The 17,428-nt window shown below is 47.8% G+C and overlaps 1 protein-coding gene across 1 annotated transcript in view; it reads left to right on the top strand.

Moving 5' to 3' along the window:
* The first annotated feature begins 706 nt into the window (after window positions 1-706).
* LOC119218172 (alpha-1,6-mannosylglycoprotein 6-beta-N-acetylglucosaminyltransferase B-like) overlaps window positions 707-17,428 on the top strand; it is a 46,522-nt gene continuing 29,800 nt past the window's right edge. Inside the window, exons 1-5 of the mRNA XM_062564331.1 lie at window positions 707-897; window positions 7,114-7,223; window positions 9,445-9,521; window positions 10,226-10,405; window positions 12,660-12,824. Of these exons, the coding sequence (XP_062420315.1) occupies window positions 707-897; window positions 7,114-7,223; window positions 9,445-9,521; window positions 10,226-10,405; window positions 12,660-12,824 (723 nt within the window). The remainder of the gene's footprint in view (window positions 898-7,113; window positions 7,224-9,444; window positions 9,522-10,225; window positions 10,406-12,659; window positions 12,825-17,428) is intronic.

Genomic DNA, 17,428 nt, shown 5'->3' with positions numbered 1-17,428 from the left:
GCGCACACACACACACACATACACACACACAGACCTAGGTACACAACGCTCTCTGCTGAGCTGGATAAAAATAAAGGCAACGGACATCACACAGACAGGGAGGGAAAGAGGGGCAAGAACACAAGTGCCTCTGCTTAATGAGTTCCTGGCTTTTCATAAGTCGCAGTCTTCCTGGAAGTTATTCTTGCATCAAAGGGTATGGAGGTAGGCCCGTAGTCATGGCATCGGACCCGTGTGTGTGTGCTCTGGCCCGAAACAAAAGGTTTCTAACCAGAGATCGGAATGCAGCGCTGCTCGGAGCGCGCCCCCTTAGGCAGAGGAAGGGAGGGATCGAGCCTTAAAAGGTACGGGTTAGTGTAGTTATAGACAGGGCTCATAGAAATGAGAGCTGCTCTCATGAGGTTACAGAGTGGCTTTTCTTTATCAAACTCAGGTAACTGTCTGCGCGTGTCACATATCACATGGTCAGATGGAAGTCGGATGGCGAGTGTTTTGCCACGAATCTGATAGAGTGACTGAGAGACTTTTGCCTCGTTTGGCGACGAGACAGAAGGGAGGTCTCTTTGGGTCGGCTTTACACGCCCAAAGACCTGCAGCGACATGATGGGCTGCGGCCTTGACTAATGTGGACGCTGTTCTGCTAGTTTGTTACCTGCTCCGCCATCCAGCCTTTTCATCCCTCTCCTGTCTACCCCCCCTTACCCCTATGCCTGTGCCTGTGCGCTCCGCAGTGCTGGGAGGCGTGGAGTCCCGCGGCGTGCTGAGGAAGATCAGCGACATGCTGGAGGTGATCCTAAAGAGGATGGACAGCCTGTCCAAACTGGACAACAGCAGCAGCGGCGGCGGCGGCGGCGTGGACGCGCGGCGCCTGGATGAGCTCAGCTCCGCCATCAGCAGGTACGCCGACCCCCCCCCCGTTCCACAGGTCAGTCGTGCGTCTGACCTCAAAGTGCTGGCTTTGTCGTGAGGACTTTCACACAGAACGCACAAATATTTAAGTGCCGCAATGAAGTGACTTTCGTTCAAGTCAACCAGAGCTCTTACGGCGCGGGTTAAAGACATCGTCCAATCACGTGGGGGCAGGAGTCAGAGTGGATGAAATGTTAACGATGCACAGTAGATGTGTCGCTGTGCTGTTGGATGGATTCCCTTTCAAAACACTAGATCTTTGCTGTAATTAGTTGGGTGAGTGAATATGAATCAGAGTTAGTCGTATGCATCGTGTGGCTGTATTAGTGTAGGCATTGTTCCATCCCTCTTACAAAAATGGAAAAGTATAATATAGACACAGAGATAACGCTTTTATGATCACAAGTTCTTTGCTCCGCTTGGATAAATGTAGGAAGCAGCTGGCGGAGCTTTGTAAGATGTCCTTTGCAGCATAAAGTACCAATAATGCCACCATCATATTTGATTTAGTCCTGATTGTAGATCAGCACTCTATCTCTACTGCAGACGTTGTCCTTTGCTTTTCACTCCCTGGCTTATTTTATTTCCCTCTGATCTTCTCGCTTATAGTCTTTTTTACCCCCCCCGCTCGTGGAAATCGACTCCTATTATCCAAAGAGTCTTGTGTGACCTTCCCAGCGGTCGCTTTCATCCAAACGCCTCCTCTGATCGCCCCGTTCTGGACCCACAATTTTGCACGCCGCCGCCGCTCTCAGCCCCTCTTTCTCCGCTTTGCTTTTCAAACGGACTGACTCCACCGAACGCAGGTCAGTGGGGGGGGGGCGTGACGTGATGCTCGCCGACAGAAATCCGCCCTGGCTTCTTCAAACCCTTGTTAAACGATGCCGGGGTACGCGGCAGCGGGTTTTTTTTAGATCCACGGCGGAGGGATGGAGCGATTAATACGGCCTGGCGTTGGTGTTGACTGCAATCAATGTCTCGTAATGGACTGTTTAATGGACTCTCAGGGCGAAGCCGTGGGAGAAGAGTCCCGCTGAGGGTGCACGTGCTACCGTGGCAGGAATCCATTTCTAGCTGTTGCCTCTGAATGGATTAAGAACTGCTGGATTATGGGTAATGTTTGCCCCCTTTAAGGACCATGCCGTCTACCTTTCAAGACGGATGTCGTGTGTCTGAATTTGATACAAATCTACCAGGATTAGCCTATCGCGCGATTGTGCTAATTACACTAAAAGGAGCATAATGTACTGCGTGTTATTCTTAAACAAGCCATTGTATCGTTTTTAAATGATTGGTGCGGGCGCACATTCTGTCCCCGCCCCCCCCCCATGACTTTCAGCTGTACGTCGATCTTTGGATTGTTTGGGATGTCATGTGAGTTTTCAGTAGCCCTAACGAGTAAAAGTGTTCACGTTCTGCATGTTTTAATAGCATAATTGGTCTTGCGGGGTTGAAATACAGCGTGAGCGATCGAAACAGAATCCTATTAGGGTTTAGTTGGGGAGCCTGAGAGGCGCGGGGGGGGGTTTGGGGGGGGGCTTCACTCCAGAGGCCGAGGCTTAATCCCCCGCAACAGAGCCTGCAGCTCTGCTAAACACCCCATTACACACAACTGCATTCAACCTACTACCCGTTTGGAGCACAGATTGCAAAGCTGGTTTAGTTACTTTAAAGTTAAAGTGCATTTCTCACAAAATGTTAATGTTCATATTGCATTGAAATTGCAACTCTAAAAGCGGCTAAATGAAATGGAGTAAGCAACACGGATGAATGTTTTAGTCTTAATATGTGCTCACACCAACACAAATGACTTCAAACCCCCCCCCCCCCCCCCAGAGACATAAGACCATTAACCGAGCCCATCAGGCCTCCTCCGAGCTCTGAGACGTGTCGCATCAGCTGCTGCTGCGTGAAGTTCACATCTCCTCCTGCCTCTTTGAGGAGTCCTCCCTTGAAAGCCGCCGCGAACAAAACTCCTAAAATCAGAACAAACCCCCCCCCCCCCCCCCCCCCAAACGATTTTACATTTTTCGAGGACAATGTCGTTCGTGTTGCGCTGGATGGAGTGAAGCATCTTCAATAGTTGGAGCAAAACTTTTAGTTTCAGGCCGCCAAAGGATGAAAAGGATATCGACTCAGGGAAAGAACAAACCCGCCCACACACACTCACACTCTATGTATCGATGATGGTCCTTTGATAGAAGGACAATAATGTGTTTAATGAGTGTGTGTGTGTGTGTGTGTTCGTGTATTAGATCCCCAGAAGTAACACTTGTTAAAACCAGTCTGGGCATGAGACCAAGGCACAGACCCCTGACCGAGGACATAGCCTGCAGGATTAATGGCCACACGCACGCGCACACGCACACACACACACACACACACACACACACACACACAGTCTCTCTTTACTTCAGTGATTTCTCGTTTCCCCCTCTTTTTCTTTCTCTGTCTTCTACTATTCACATTCACCCTCTTTTGCTCTGCCTTTCCTTGCTCTTCATCTTACTCTTGCACCATTCGATAGACAGAGGGGGGGGGGGGGGGGGGGGGGGTGAGAAGTATGAGCGACGTGGTAAAGTGTGATTTTGGCCAGCGGCGAGAGGGGGCAAATGGGAAGAGAGAGCTTTAGAATTAAAATATATATATATATACATCCCAAATCCAGGCCAGTCAGGCACACGTTCACAAGAACGACACACACGCGCGCACACTGGTCTCCGTTTGAGCGTCATCGGTGCTGACACTCCCGTGCGGCGGCCTGAGGGCCCCCGGCCTGTGATTCGCCCACAGGGCGGCCTCTCGATAGAGCGGAAAATGGAGGGAGGGAGCCTGAAAGACAAGACCGAGGGGGGGGGGGGGGAAGAGGATGCAGAGTTGTTTCACTCCACTTTGCTGTGCAGGGGATGAGAGGGGGGAGATGCTAAGTATCCCCCGAGGTGCCTTGGCTGGACCCATATTTCTCCCCCGCGAGCGGCCTTCGTTTCCACACCGCTCACGTCACCGTCATGCCGCACTTTTTGCTGGTTGAAGGTTAAAATCCCCGCCAGATTGAGTCCCACACTGCCGCATCGACCCGACGGCCAGAAGGCGGAGCCATCAAAAAAACACGCCGTGCTGCAGCACGTCGCAGGTCACGCCGCCACCCCGACAAACATCCCAGCTGCCGATTAGGAAACGGCGTGAGGAACAGACTGCAGCAGCAGCAGTAACTCAGCTATGAAGCGGTGAAGTGCGACGTTTCAACACGGCGACCAAAAGGTGAAAAAGTCAGAGCGGTGGCGAGCCAACGGAAAGGGAGCGACATGCCGTGGCCTTGTCTCATGCATCTCTCGCCCTGGACGTCTTCGTCTGTCAGAGCTGTCCTCCTTCCCTTAAGAAGATCATCTCATTAGATTGAGAGAAAGGCACTTTTTTTTTGCGTCCTTGGAAATTCTCCCAGTTGTCATTTTCTCCGATTTTCTCGCACAGTCTTTCTCTCCCGTTCACCTCCCTTCAGAGAGTTCTACTTCCTCTCGGCATTCCGTCAGTGGGTTGCTCTTGTCGTCTCCCCTCCCTCTATAATCCCCCCCCCCCCACCTCGTTTTGTCTCCTCCGTGCTATTCCTCATTTGTGTCTTGTTCCCCTTATTTGTAAGAGAGCCAACTGTCTACATGCATCAAAAGGGGAGGAAGCTTCCATTAAATATGCATATGCTTGTATTCTTTGATCATAATCATCGTTTAATGTTTCACTCCGTGACTCACTCTGTGCTGTTCTTTTCTTTTTTTTTTGGCTTCCAACGCAAAGGAGCCGAGGACGTCTTCATTTGATTATTTCTTCTCTCTTAACACAAAGGTCCGCCCCCCTTGTACGTTGCTGGCTCGGGTTTTTTTTTTTCCTCGACTCTGGCGGTGTGCGTGTCTCTTGTACGTGTGTGTATTTTCTCTCCTCGTGCGGGCCCCTCCGTTACTTCTCAGCCCTTTTTTTTTTTTATACGTTTCTCCGACCTTGGTCTCCCCCTCGATGACTCCTCTCTGCGCTCATCTCTGGGGACGATTTCACGTGATAGCAGATGTTGGAGGTGGGATTGGAAGGTTGCGTTCTTAGGACAGATTGCAAAGTCACGTATACTCGGCTTACCCAGCGACGGCTTTGTCCTCTGAGTCAGACATATTGCAACTTTTTAAGCACTTAAGTGGCGGTTATTCTCTCCGGCTGCAAACTTGAACCTTCTGTTTAATAATGATTTTAATATCCCTTCCTAGGGGGATAATAGTGGTGGCTTTCATCATAGGACAATAATAGGTAATGTCTTTCGCTAATGCGTATTTGCTTCCCTCCCCGGGAATATATCTAATATAATTAGTTCTGTCAGAAGCTGTTTTCCCACTGAGCATTCGTAGAGTTTTCTTTTTTTTTTTTTTTAAGCTGTGGAGATATTCCCTTTGGTGACTTTTCAAAGGTGAGAGGGAGGCCGTTTTGTGCCACTGAATCAACACACCAACAACAATTTAATAAAAGGAAAAGGTTATTCTTCAACAACTGTGGTGCAGAATGCAAAAACAGTAACACTATGCTGCATAGCGCAAGCCAAGAGGTTGGAATGTGCCTTCCTTGATCCCTTCTTGGTGTGAAAAAACAAAAAAGCCACCTACGGGAAAAACCCCGGATGGCTTGTAGAGCATAAGGAGGGCGGGATGATGAACAAAGTCAGTTCCATGACTTGCAAGTATTTCAGCTCTCTGTGTGATGGACAGGTCGATTGGTCCTGCAGCTGTAGTAATGGGGACGCTTCATTGTTTTTGAAGTGAAGCCTGAGTGTGAATCTCTTTCTCTTTTAAATGAAAGGGGGTCAGAAAAGGGGGTTTGCGTGTGAGTTGGAAGCTCTCCTTTAAAAGTAATCTGGTCGTGTCTAATTGCATCCCATGTGACGTTTAGGCTGCCGGCATAAATACGAAGAATGGATGGATTGATGAATTTTTTTTTTTTATTTGTCCCCGAAGGGTAACTAGATGCAAAGCAATGAAAAGAAACCGCTATTATATTTGCAGGATATTTGTTCAGCCCTCATTCTTTTGCACCTTATATCTCAGTAGACGTCTGTCGGTTATTAAAAAAAAATGATTTTGTGTTTCCAATTCAAATAGTAATGATCACAATTTCACACAAATGGATGAAATCCGTTTTCAGACAGACATGAATGTAAATCGCATCGATGGCGCCATACAATTGCGGGACAGTAACATAGTAACTAGTAGTTTTTACAGTTTGGATAAAACAGAAACAGAAATACTGAATATTATGTCCGAATTTTACACTTCCGCCAATTGTCCAAGAACTAGATATATAACAACTTGACGGGAAGTGAGCGTATTTTACTGGACGCAAAGACGCATTTCAATGCTTACTACTTATACGTAGAAACCTGCTAATGCAGCTGTGACTTGATGGCTACCTCCTTTTGATGTTTACACTTTGTAAAACTGGAAACTTCCATCCCTGTATTCCCTTGGCCCTAGGACTTTTTTTCTAATTCATTTTTAATGCAGCTGCTGTTGTAATTTAGTAACTCAAGCCTTTTAGTCCATCCTCACACACACACACACACACACACACACGATCAATAACTCTAATCATAATCATCATCACTAATGATTTGTTATTTTGCTGAGTTTCATCTCCTGACTTTAATGAGGGTTAATACCATCTGCTGATGAGACAATACAGAGTAACAGGAAGGCACACGCAGACACAACCCAACACACACACACACACGCACACACACACACACACAATATGCGCGCTCAAATCAAGGCATTTGAATGGCCGTAATGGGCCCAGCCGCGTGAGCATGTGTGGATACGCAGCCTTGGTTTCGTGTGATGTGCAATCATGCAGTCAGTCGCTTCGGAGATATGCGGCACTCCGATGAGGACACAACCACGTACGACACTTACACACACACACATCTTATTAAGTGAACGGGAAGTCTCTCACTCTGCAGAGGAAGTGGCATTAACAGCACAGGTCTTTTTCTATTTCACGCTCCAACCAAGTGTCTAACAATTTGCATCTCCCACTAACACTTGTACATCTGTTGAGTTGTAGGAAAGGGGAGGTGGGGGGGGAAGCACAGAGAAGGAATAGCCGGGAAGAAGAAGGCTGTTTCATTTTACGGTTGTGTTGTGTTGTGTGTGTGTGTGTGTGTGTGTGTACGCGCAGGTTTCAGCCCGCCGGCCTGGTGGAAAGGATCCAAGCGATCGCTCAGAACGTCTCCAACATGGCTACCAGGGTGGAGCAGATACTGCAAAACAGCATGCTGCAGGGAAAAGGTACGTACCCATCATCATCATCATCAGCAGCAGCATCAGCAGCAGCAGCTTCGTAATTGGTGCAAAAGGCCTTTTTTGTTTTACTTTACATTGTGCTTGTATAAGACGTCAAAAAACATAACTAACAAAAAATGAATTAACTGCAAACTACTTTGACCATCTCACAATTACAATCAAAAGCGATACACAACTGACACACACACACACTATAAAACAGTATTAGCAATAAGCAGTTCAGCCACTACACAGAACTAACCCGAAGAGAGATTGTATTGCATACTACAAACTTAGAAACATCCGTTGAAAGGGAAGAGAAGTTGCTGAAAGGGTTCTTCCTCAGTAATGGTGTAACTTGTAAGCGCAGCTGGGCTCATGCTCAGCTGTCAGCTCGTGTTGGAGTTACACTTCTAATTGGTCGTAACACAACAGAGGAGAACACACAGCATTTGTGCACACACATGCTGGCTAAGAGGGAATTTGGTCTGCGTCCCGTTACTATACAGTCAGATTATCACTAATAATAAGAGGCCTGTTTATAAAAAAAAATCCCTTCAGATTAAAGAAGGTATTTTTGTAGAAAATAAGATCTGGGTTTTTCTGTCAGATCATCTTCACAAATGATCACGAATGAACACCACTTCAGGCATCTGAACCAGGCACCCGGAAGTGCAAAATGGGTTTTTCTTTCTTTAATTTGATCAACCTAAATTCTAAATAAGAGTTTCAGTAATAATTTTCGGGCTTAACAAAAATCAAAACTAGGAAAGCCTGAAGTTAGATTGCAGATTGATATAATTTGTTGTCTGAATGTAAGACGGATGTCTCCTCTGGCAGCACGTTGTGTTTTACATGTGGGACACCGAGGTCATCTCCACAAAGCTCGTCATCCCTTCCCTGCTTCCATCCACCCCTTGTCGTTTTCTCTTTTTACATTTATGAATCAATAAATGTTGCAGGCACCAATAATACAACCCACACGATGATCCTTCTTTCCTCCATGTTGTCCCTCACTTTTCCCTTGAGTATAATTGCCCAAGTCTTTACATGAGAATAAACGAGTGTTAACATCTCCTTTTGTTCCTCCCTGCTGCATCCGCAGGGACGACGCCGCGTTCTCTAATCACACGTGAATAGAAACTCTGCCGGCAGACTTTATTATCATACGGCTCAGTGGCGGTTTATTTATCTCGTGGTCAGGCGTGTGCGGGGGGGGGAGAACGACTGCTGACAGGGACACACAGGGCGACAGAGAGAGGACCTGATTACAATATCCCCTCCCCCCTCGAGCAACAAGGCTGTTGTTTTTTGTCTTGCAATGACGGCAGTCAAGTTTTTTTTTTATCCAGTTAGTTGACCACGTTTCCAATTGCTCCCGCCGCGCTCGCTGTCGTAATCATATTTGAGAGCGGTGTGTCTGCAGTCGATTGGAGAGCAGCCCCGGGGGGGGAAGACTTATGTGGAGAAATGTCTCACTTTCATTAGGCAAATGAAAACAAACGGAACCTAAGAGAGAGAGAAAGGCGCCTTTATCGGCCCGGGAGAGAAGGAAAAAAAAGAGAAAGACAGAAAAACAATGAGATATTGAACCCTGGACTGTTTTTTTTTTTTTTTTTCCCACTTGGACGACGTCAATTCAATCTCCCTTTCTCTCCATCTCTGTCCCTCTCTTCCTTTCCCCCTCCCCCACCCCCCTCACATCAGCAGCAGTTACTTAAGCCAGCGGAGCAATGAATGCAGCGAGTGTAGCCTAAGCGAGCGGACGGATGTGGATGCGTAACCGTGGGACGGTTGGCAGCAGCGCGGGAGGGGGGCAGGGGGGGGGGGTGACGGGGCCTCGCGAGCGTCAGGCCCAGTGAACGCGCTGCAGCGTACGCCGGGAGCCGCGATCGCAATGTCGCCGTAGGAGTCGCTCAAAGGGGGAGCGCAAAAAGCCATTAATGGCTCTCACTTTGTGTGAAAAGGATGCGATTGGAGGCTTTAAGGCGGCACCTTTACGCCGCTAAATGAGCTGCGTGATTGTGTGCTGGAGTTGTTTAATTGTTAATTGTTCTGATAAAAGGGGACTAACGTGAGAGCAAAGTCTTGACTGACAAAGCCGCTGACAGTGATTGCAAACTATCCCCCCTCACAGGAGTTATGTGTTGATTCATCATGGAGCTGAGTATTTGAAATAAGGACTGGATCCCGGGGTGTGTTTTCTTACCGAATTTTGTCTTTTCAGCAGTGAGAGATGGGACGTCGAGCCAGTGTGAGGTACCGAGAGACCCCCGCTTTCCTGAGTGCCCGGGGAAAGTAGATGTGAGTGTCCACCTGGAGATGATAATAAAGATATTAGGTTTAAGATGTAAGGTCCAAGACACATTAGACCAGTGGTTCTCATCTGGTCTGGCTCCGGGACCCACCATCCCCCCTTTAATAACAAGCCGCGACCCAAATCGAGGAACATTCTCAACTTCTCAAATTTATTCAAAATCAATCATTCTATATTCAGGATGTTTAATTATCCTAAAAACCCAATGTCTCCCCCATATCAGAATGGTTTGACCCAACCTGCCACACGCTGCTGAAAACATGGACGAGCCGGCAAAAAAAAACGGCACTCCCTGCATTAACAAAAGTCCCTTCAAAATAAAATCACAGGAGGATTTCTTTTGTGATTTTTTTAAATTTTTTTATTCTAATTTTTAATTTCCCATGCAGAGGCGGGTCGCGACCCACCAGTTGAGAATCACTGCATTAGACCTTTCACCTCTGACCAGCCACTTCAGACCAGACTATATTTCTTGGAAGGCATCACAAGATGTGATGCCTAAAGATACTGTGAAAACAAACTGTGTCAAGTTGAAGCTTTAACATCGTTTAGCTAGAGTTTTACATATTTGCGACCCAGCAGCAGATCCTCTGTGCACAATGCTGTTAAAGAAAACAATCCATATTCTTTTTTTTTTTTCCTATGCTTTCGTTGGTTGATGCGCTTCCGGTGTTGCCTGTATGCCGTCCAGTGGATGCGTGCGCGTTGGACTTCGGACCCCTGCTACGCCTTCTACGGCGTCGACGGTTCCGACTGCTCCTTCCTGGTCTACCTCAGCGAGGTGGAGTGGTTCTGTCCCCCGCTGGCCTGGAGGAATCAAAGCAGCCCGCCCACCCAGTATGTACCGCAGCCCAAGGCCCCCAAGAGACAGGTGAGAGGGAGACACCTGGCAGAGAGGCATACAGGTATAGCAAAGAATGCTCATGTTAAGTGTAAGGGACGCTGTTATCCCTGTTAGAGCTCATTACTTTCAGTAATTCAACTTTAAAGGTGAAAATAATATATTATATAGACTCATTACATTCAAAGTGAGATGTTCCAAGCCTTTATTTGATATAATTTAGATGATTATGGCTATATATATATATATTAGCTTCACCTTTGGTCTTCACCTTTCGAGTTTCACCTGTATAGTAATTGGTTGGTTAGTTACTGATGGGCAGGTGCCTCTGTGTGTGGTAGGTCCTGCCATCAGTGTATGAATGGGTGAATGATGTCATGTAGTGTTAAAGCTCTTTGAGTGGTCAGAAGACTAGAAAAGAGCTGTACAAGTACAGTCCATTCTTTCAGGGGAATTTAATCCTGTTTTGAATTTAAGGTTGAAACTGTTGCCAAGACAGCAGAGGAACTGCTGCTCTGTTAAAATAATGCAGGTCCCCTTAGTTGTGGTTTTTATGATCCCTTTTGTTTGATTAAAAATACCACATCAAATGAACTAACTACAACGTACAATGCGTGCAACGGTTATGTCAAAATACTATGGTTGTACAATTGATTTTGGGATCAAGGCGACTGTTCCATTAAATTCATACTGTGAGTTTAGAAATGAGGGTTAAATAGTGCAGCTGATTATTTGGAGTAGCTCTTGTTGTATTTAATCCTGTTCCTATTTTTCTCAAGTAGCTGTCATGTATTTAAGAACGAATGTAATAAATGACTCCTTTTTGCAACTGGTGATGCTTTGTGGATGCTGGTTTGGATGTGGATTAGTTTCCAGTGTAATATGGGTAAAGAGATACTAAAGATTTCAAATTCTATAGCAACCACATGAGAATGGGAAGTAAAAACCAGTTATGAGATGAATAAAACATTTTTACCAACATACTGAATCTTCCTCTCCTTGGAAACCACTTTTTGTTAGCAGCCTGTAATAGAGAGACAACAAAAATGAAGAGGGATTGAATGTGGTCGTTAAGTCATCAGAAAAGAGCTCACAGTTCTTTTGTTGTGTTCTGTGCCCTCGTCACTACATACAAGTTGACCTTCACTTGACCCCCTTCACTCCCTTCTAATCCAAACAGGCATGATCCCCTTTATTGTTTACTTCCACCCTCTATTTTACACAACATTAACTTTGAAATGATGGCATGATACTTAGAATTCAAGGATGCACGATATGGATTGCTTTTCACTCGACACAGATAATCAAAATAGGATAACTGGTAATTTCCCATTCATGCTTTTTATAGCTGTTCGTATAGTGTTTGGTGAATAACAAACCAACTTTAAAGGCGGACACGGCCACCGACTGTATCAGACTGTGTGGAAGCAACTTGACTTCATATTTGTGGCCGCGATTTTATCATCAACAGTTTAACTGTCTGAATAATAACCAATAATTAACATTTTCCATCACCAGCCGCTGATATATATCAGCCTGAGGTACGTCGCGCGTCCCTCCTCGTTCCTTACAAAGGCCAACTGACAGTCAGGATGCGGGGTCACACCCACAAAAATCCCAGCACATTCTATTTTTTACAAACAAAGGAAACCCCATGAAACGTAAAAGGTGTCCTGTGTGTCTTCACAGTGATAATAAAGAAATGGGTTTAGAGGTTTATTAAAAGGAAAGGGCGTAGTTCCAAGTGCCAGCGGCCTGGTCAGCCTTCTGCAGGGTGCTTTGGGGTGATGTGTCGATATATACTAGTGTTTTCGGGGGGGGTTTAACCTCGCCTTTTTTGTGCTTTATTTTTGGCGGCAGTGAATCTTTTCGGGAGGGTTTTCAAAATGTCACTCTGAATGAAGACCGATATCTCCGCCTTCTCCTGTGACCCAAATTACTGAACTGTGGATTGCGGTCTTCCTGCATCTCGCACACAAACAAGGCTGAGCCAAAGTTGTTCTCAGAGGACAAAACTGTGAAAAAATGTGTGCTGTGCTGAAACTTTTATTGGACAGGAGCCTGTGAAGCCAGCCTCTGAATACTGTAGTAAAACAAAGTGAACATGGACCTCCGAGGACTCGTAGAGATGTAAATGCCGCGAATGTTTTGTTCTTTAAACAAAGACACCGTTTCTGGGTGTTTGTCTGCCCCTTAAAGAGAATGAACATCACCCAAGTCGAAGCTCTCTTCCGTGTCGCTGCTGCGAAATGACAAAACTGACTCTCGATCCGTCCACCCGCAGGCCGCCTTCCGCACGGACCTGTCCGTGCTGCTGGACCAGGTCGGGGCCGGGAAGGAGTCCCTCAGCTTCATGAAGCGCCGCATCCGCCGCCTCGCACCGCAGTGGGCCGTGGCCGCCAGCCGCCTGGATGCAACGCTGGAGCGACGTTGGAGGGACCAGAAGAAGGTGAGCGGTGGCAAAGACTGGTGCCACAGTAAAGAGATGGCATGTGTGGTGAGGGGATACTACGGGCAGTACAGTACTCAGAGGGATCTACGAGTGCCTCGCCGTTAAATGGAGGATTCCAGGTTAGATCAAATCACTGTTTGCCACTCAGGTACATTTTTTGATGCGTCTTGAGGGTTCTCACTTTGGATGGTGATGGGATTTAAATCACAGAGGAGGTAATGATAGCATGTCCGAGTGTCTTTTTGTAGCCGTTCTCAAAGCTTCATTTTTCAAAGTAAGAATTTATGGCGTTATCCAACTGCGAAGGGAGTTCAACCTCATTTACGCCGCGGTTTACACAGCTGTGCAGCGTTGGTCCTGCTGTCGAGCGCGCGTGCCGAGGGCTCGGCGTGGGCCAACGGAATAGCGAGAGATGCAGGAACGGAAGAAAGAAAAGGTTTCAAAGGTGGGAAGTGATTACAAACTATTGTGATCACGATGAAATGCAAAATGAGAAGAATGAAATGAAAAGGGATTGACAAGAGGCCGATAAATGATGGGAAGGTATTTTAGAATGTGGATTTAGGATATGATGGGGGGGGGGGTCACAATGGGAACAAAAGAACAAAAATTCATAGCTGAGAAGATAATGATGAATGAATGTGTTAATGTGGAGGGGCCGACTACACACATTCTGCTCCTTTTACCCTAAAATGCTTCTCTTCGTCTCCATTTCTCTCTAAATGAAGTTAACAAAGGTGAAAATAGTGTGTTCCTGCGATCGATGTGCTCCTCTGTTGCAATGCACCGAGGGGTTTTGTTTTCCTACATCACGCCACGCTGTTAATGTCTATTTAATGTAATAAATGTACAATAATGTGCCGCAGCTATCTGAGCCGTAGATGTCTGCGCTGGTGTTTGCAGGAGCAAACCTTCCCCCCCCCCCCCCGTCGAAAGCTGTTCGTCAAAATGATTAGAAATGAGAGGCAAATGCGTTTGTGTTTGCATAATTTGCAGTAAAAGCCAAAGGCTGAATCCAAATACGTTTCATTTGAAAATCTAATCTCAGTCTGAACTAGTCGAATGTTAACATTTTTCATCCGTTTCCCCTTCCGCACACGCGGAAAAAGATGTATGCTCACCTTCACTTTTAAGTAAAACAAAGGGCTCGCTTTTAAAATTGAAAAGGAGAACACTGTTTGATTTTAATTAACTGCAAACTCTGCAAAAACACTGTCTGATGTGAGCCGCACTCGCTCCGACCTCCTGTCTTTGACGGAAGCCCTCGGTTCCCGCGGCCACTCGCGCGTTCTGCCGGAGTGTGCAGTGTCTACAATTCCAACGGGGTTCCCGTTAGTTCCGTTCCGTTTCCTTGTTTGTTTGGCTTTCTCTTTGATTGTGAGCGGAGGGGATGTTTACTCAGAATAAGAATAAATTAACAGAGCAGAGAGGCAAGCTTCCAGGGAGCGAAGGATCAAGAGAGAGAGAGAGAGAAAAAGCAGGATGATTCATTTGAACTCTCAGTGGGGAGGGACGGGGAGGTGTGTGAGGTTGTGTGTGTGTGTGTGTGAGATGACCGTGAAAACTTGGAGAAACCAAATTCTGAAGTGGAGTCGTAGACGTTTCAGAGACAGTTACATGAAAGCCGCCGCGTTGAACGAGGCACAAGCCCGCCTTCAAGTGTTCTCGGAAACCTCTTATTTTTGGGATTGATCCGCAGAATTTGTTTCCTCTTTGATCCTGGAGCTCAGGGTGAAAATATATAATCAATCTCTTTCCCCTGCACTTCGCTTTCAAAGCAGGCCCGTTTGTGCCGCTGTCCAACTCGATCAAAAGCCAGGGTCAACCCATCCAGCCGCCATTTTTGGGGGCGGAGCCAATTGCGTCTCTCTTTCCCTTCCGAGACGTCACGGCGGAAACGTTCGAGCGGAGGCCCCCGGCACGGCGGAGAGCTTCTAAGAGACGACGCTTGCACGGATCCAAGGACGCTGACCCGTACCTTGTTGCGCGTCTAGAGCAGATCTGTGTGCCTCTGTGGCCACTTGGCGAGCGTAGCATAGGGTGTTTGTCAGCATCCGCCCGCAACCGCTTCCCTTCTCCCCGGGTCTGGCCTCTCGGGAGTTAATTGACCCCCCCCCCCTGACTGATGAAGTGCGGACAGAGTAGGTGATACGTTGTGGGAGGGGGGGGGGTGAGACGTGAGGGGAAAGCAGGTGTGTGGAGCGCTGACTCGGAGGATGACGGAGAAGGTGAACTTGAGGTTCGGGCAGCGATGGGGTGGCAGCGGCAGCGGCAGCTTGCCTTCGCCGCCCCCGCCGCCGCTGCCTTCCATCCGACAGCTGTGACCTCCATGAGGGCCGTGGTGGCACGGGCGCATTCCCCCCACCCACACACACACACACACACATACACACACACACACACGTGCATTAGCATTCCTCTGTCGTTAGCCTGTTAGTGATGAGTGGGGAAGAGTAAGTGGGGCCCCATACTTGAGAGAGAGAGCCACTTTTAATGTCAGCGCACCAAGGACTTTTCAAGGATTCGACATGTTACATGAAACGGTCCCCGAAACATGAAGGACGCCGTATTTTACTCTTCCGCACCGTATCTTATTAGTTGTATAACTACACATTTCCAAAGCGCACATTCTGAATGCAGATTTGAGCACGAGAGTGTTGTCATGGTACCCCCCCCTCCCCCCCCCCCCCGGCGGAGCTCTGCGGCTTCGGGTTCAAACGGGAGAGACGCACACACACACAGTTCACCGAGGCATGAGAGGAGCGTGTGGCACACAAAGGCACGCAAAACAAACAAACAGACGCACACTCAGACACACGCCATCTGGTCCCTGGAGGAACCCCCCCCCCCCCCCCCACCCGTCTTCATGGTCGAGCGATGGCACCCAGGTGCGAAGCCCACCCTTCACTGGCTCTGCCTCTCCTCTCCGTTTCTTAGCTCTCGATTGGGGCTCTGTGATGTGGGGGTTACTTCTCCGGCGCCGTGTCACCGAGCTCCGCGCTAATCCGCTTCCCGTTCGGGGGGGGGGGGGGGGGGGGGGGGAATTAACATTTCCAAATAGAGATAAATACGGCCTATTACAGAGAGCGAAATCCCCCCCCCCCCCGGCACTCTAGATCCCTGGTGCAAGTTGCCAGGTTTGGTTAAGCACCCTTACCACCCCCTCCATCCCCCCGCCCCACAGTGTGATGTTCCTGGGGTTTATTTAGCTCCGTCTCTTGCGCACGTGGAGCTCGCCTCCCTCTGACTCCGTCCTCGCGTGGTCGCCTGTGTTCGGGCCCCGAGGGTCGGGCACTCGCACTGGCGCCACCAATTCTCACTCTCTGCCATCTGCCACCCAAACTGTAATTAAATTTCACTTATCTTCTTTTTTTTTTTTTCTTTTTTTTTTTACGAAGCAGAAGTTAATAGAGCAGCCTTATTAAATCAGGGGATTTTTCACGCCAGCTGGAGTCTCTGGAGCTTGTGGCCCGCCATTGTCCACACATTTTGTCCATGTTAACTTTAGTGGGATCACTTGAGCCATTCAACTTGGATGATTACAGCTATTACACTGCATAAAAGGACAGCCCATCACTGGATATATCTTTTTTTTTAATCTATATTCAATGAGTAAATATAAAAAATGGAATTTCTCTGTTATTCAGACACAGTCTTGGCCAGGGTCATAAAATGTGTGCGGTTTGTTTGCCGTGCGTTGCCACGGTAACCTTCAAACATTAGTACATTGTGGCTAACGTGCCTTTATGGAGACTGGGAGAGCGCATTGAAAAGGAGCGCACTGCGGCACGCTTCTGAAAAGCTCTTGGAGGCTTTTAATCATTACCTCTCTGGTTCAAAGCTGCGAGGGAACAAACACAGGACCCAGATGCACTTAGATACGAGCAGCGAGAGAGAGGGGGGGGAGGGCAGGCGGATCGCGAGGCATCCAAACTTTAGCTTTCAAACTCCCCACAGTCGGCGTCAAGCTTCATCCCCGTGTGTCGCACGGAGGTGCTGATGCCGCGCCGGCTAATCGGGATTAACGCACGGCCACGGACGCGTCTAATCCCCCCTGCGAAAAGGCAACGTGTCGCTAATTTCTCGGGCGGGTTGCACTAATTGCGAAGCAGCTAAGGTGGACATGCATGACGGGACCGTGGCCTGTAAGCACAATGGTGCGACATGTAAACTGGGGTAATTCCCTCACGTGTGTTGGCGCGGGAGGGGGGGGGACTTTGTCGCAACAGTTATCTGCGCAAGCGCACTGGTGCTTCGTGTGGAATGAGTTGTCCGCGAGGAGGGGATTTGGACACGACGCGCACGCTGTTCCCGTTGGAGCAGGAGACCATGATTCATTTGAGGATTTCCAAGAACTGCTTTTCGGTTTCCATCAGTTTCTGGTGGAAGAGTCTGAAATTCCGATGATTTTAATCCCCAAACTCATTAAAACAGTTTGCACAGCGAAGGCTTAACTTTCAAGGAGCTTAGCCTCATGCAGTACACTATGCACACATTCATGAATGATATAATATAAATCAGATTAAATTAAATGTGCTTGATGACATTGTGCCTGTGTGTGAGTGTAAATTACGGCACCACCATGCACTTCAATAGATTTT

Source organism: Pungitius pungitius, chromosome 9, assembly GCF_949316345.1.
Source record: "Pungitius pungitius chromosome 9, fPunPun2.1, whole genome shotgun sequence".
NCBI classification, from domain to species: Eukaryota; Metazoa; Chordata; class Actinopteri; order Perciformes; family Gasterosteidae; genus Pungitius; species Pungitius pungitius.
The sequence above is the reverse complement of the archived record's forward strand: the minus strand, read 5'-3'. Positions and strand labels throughout refer to the sequence as shown.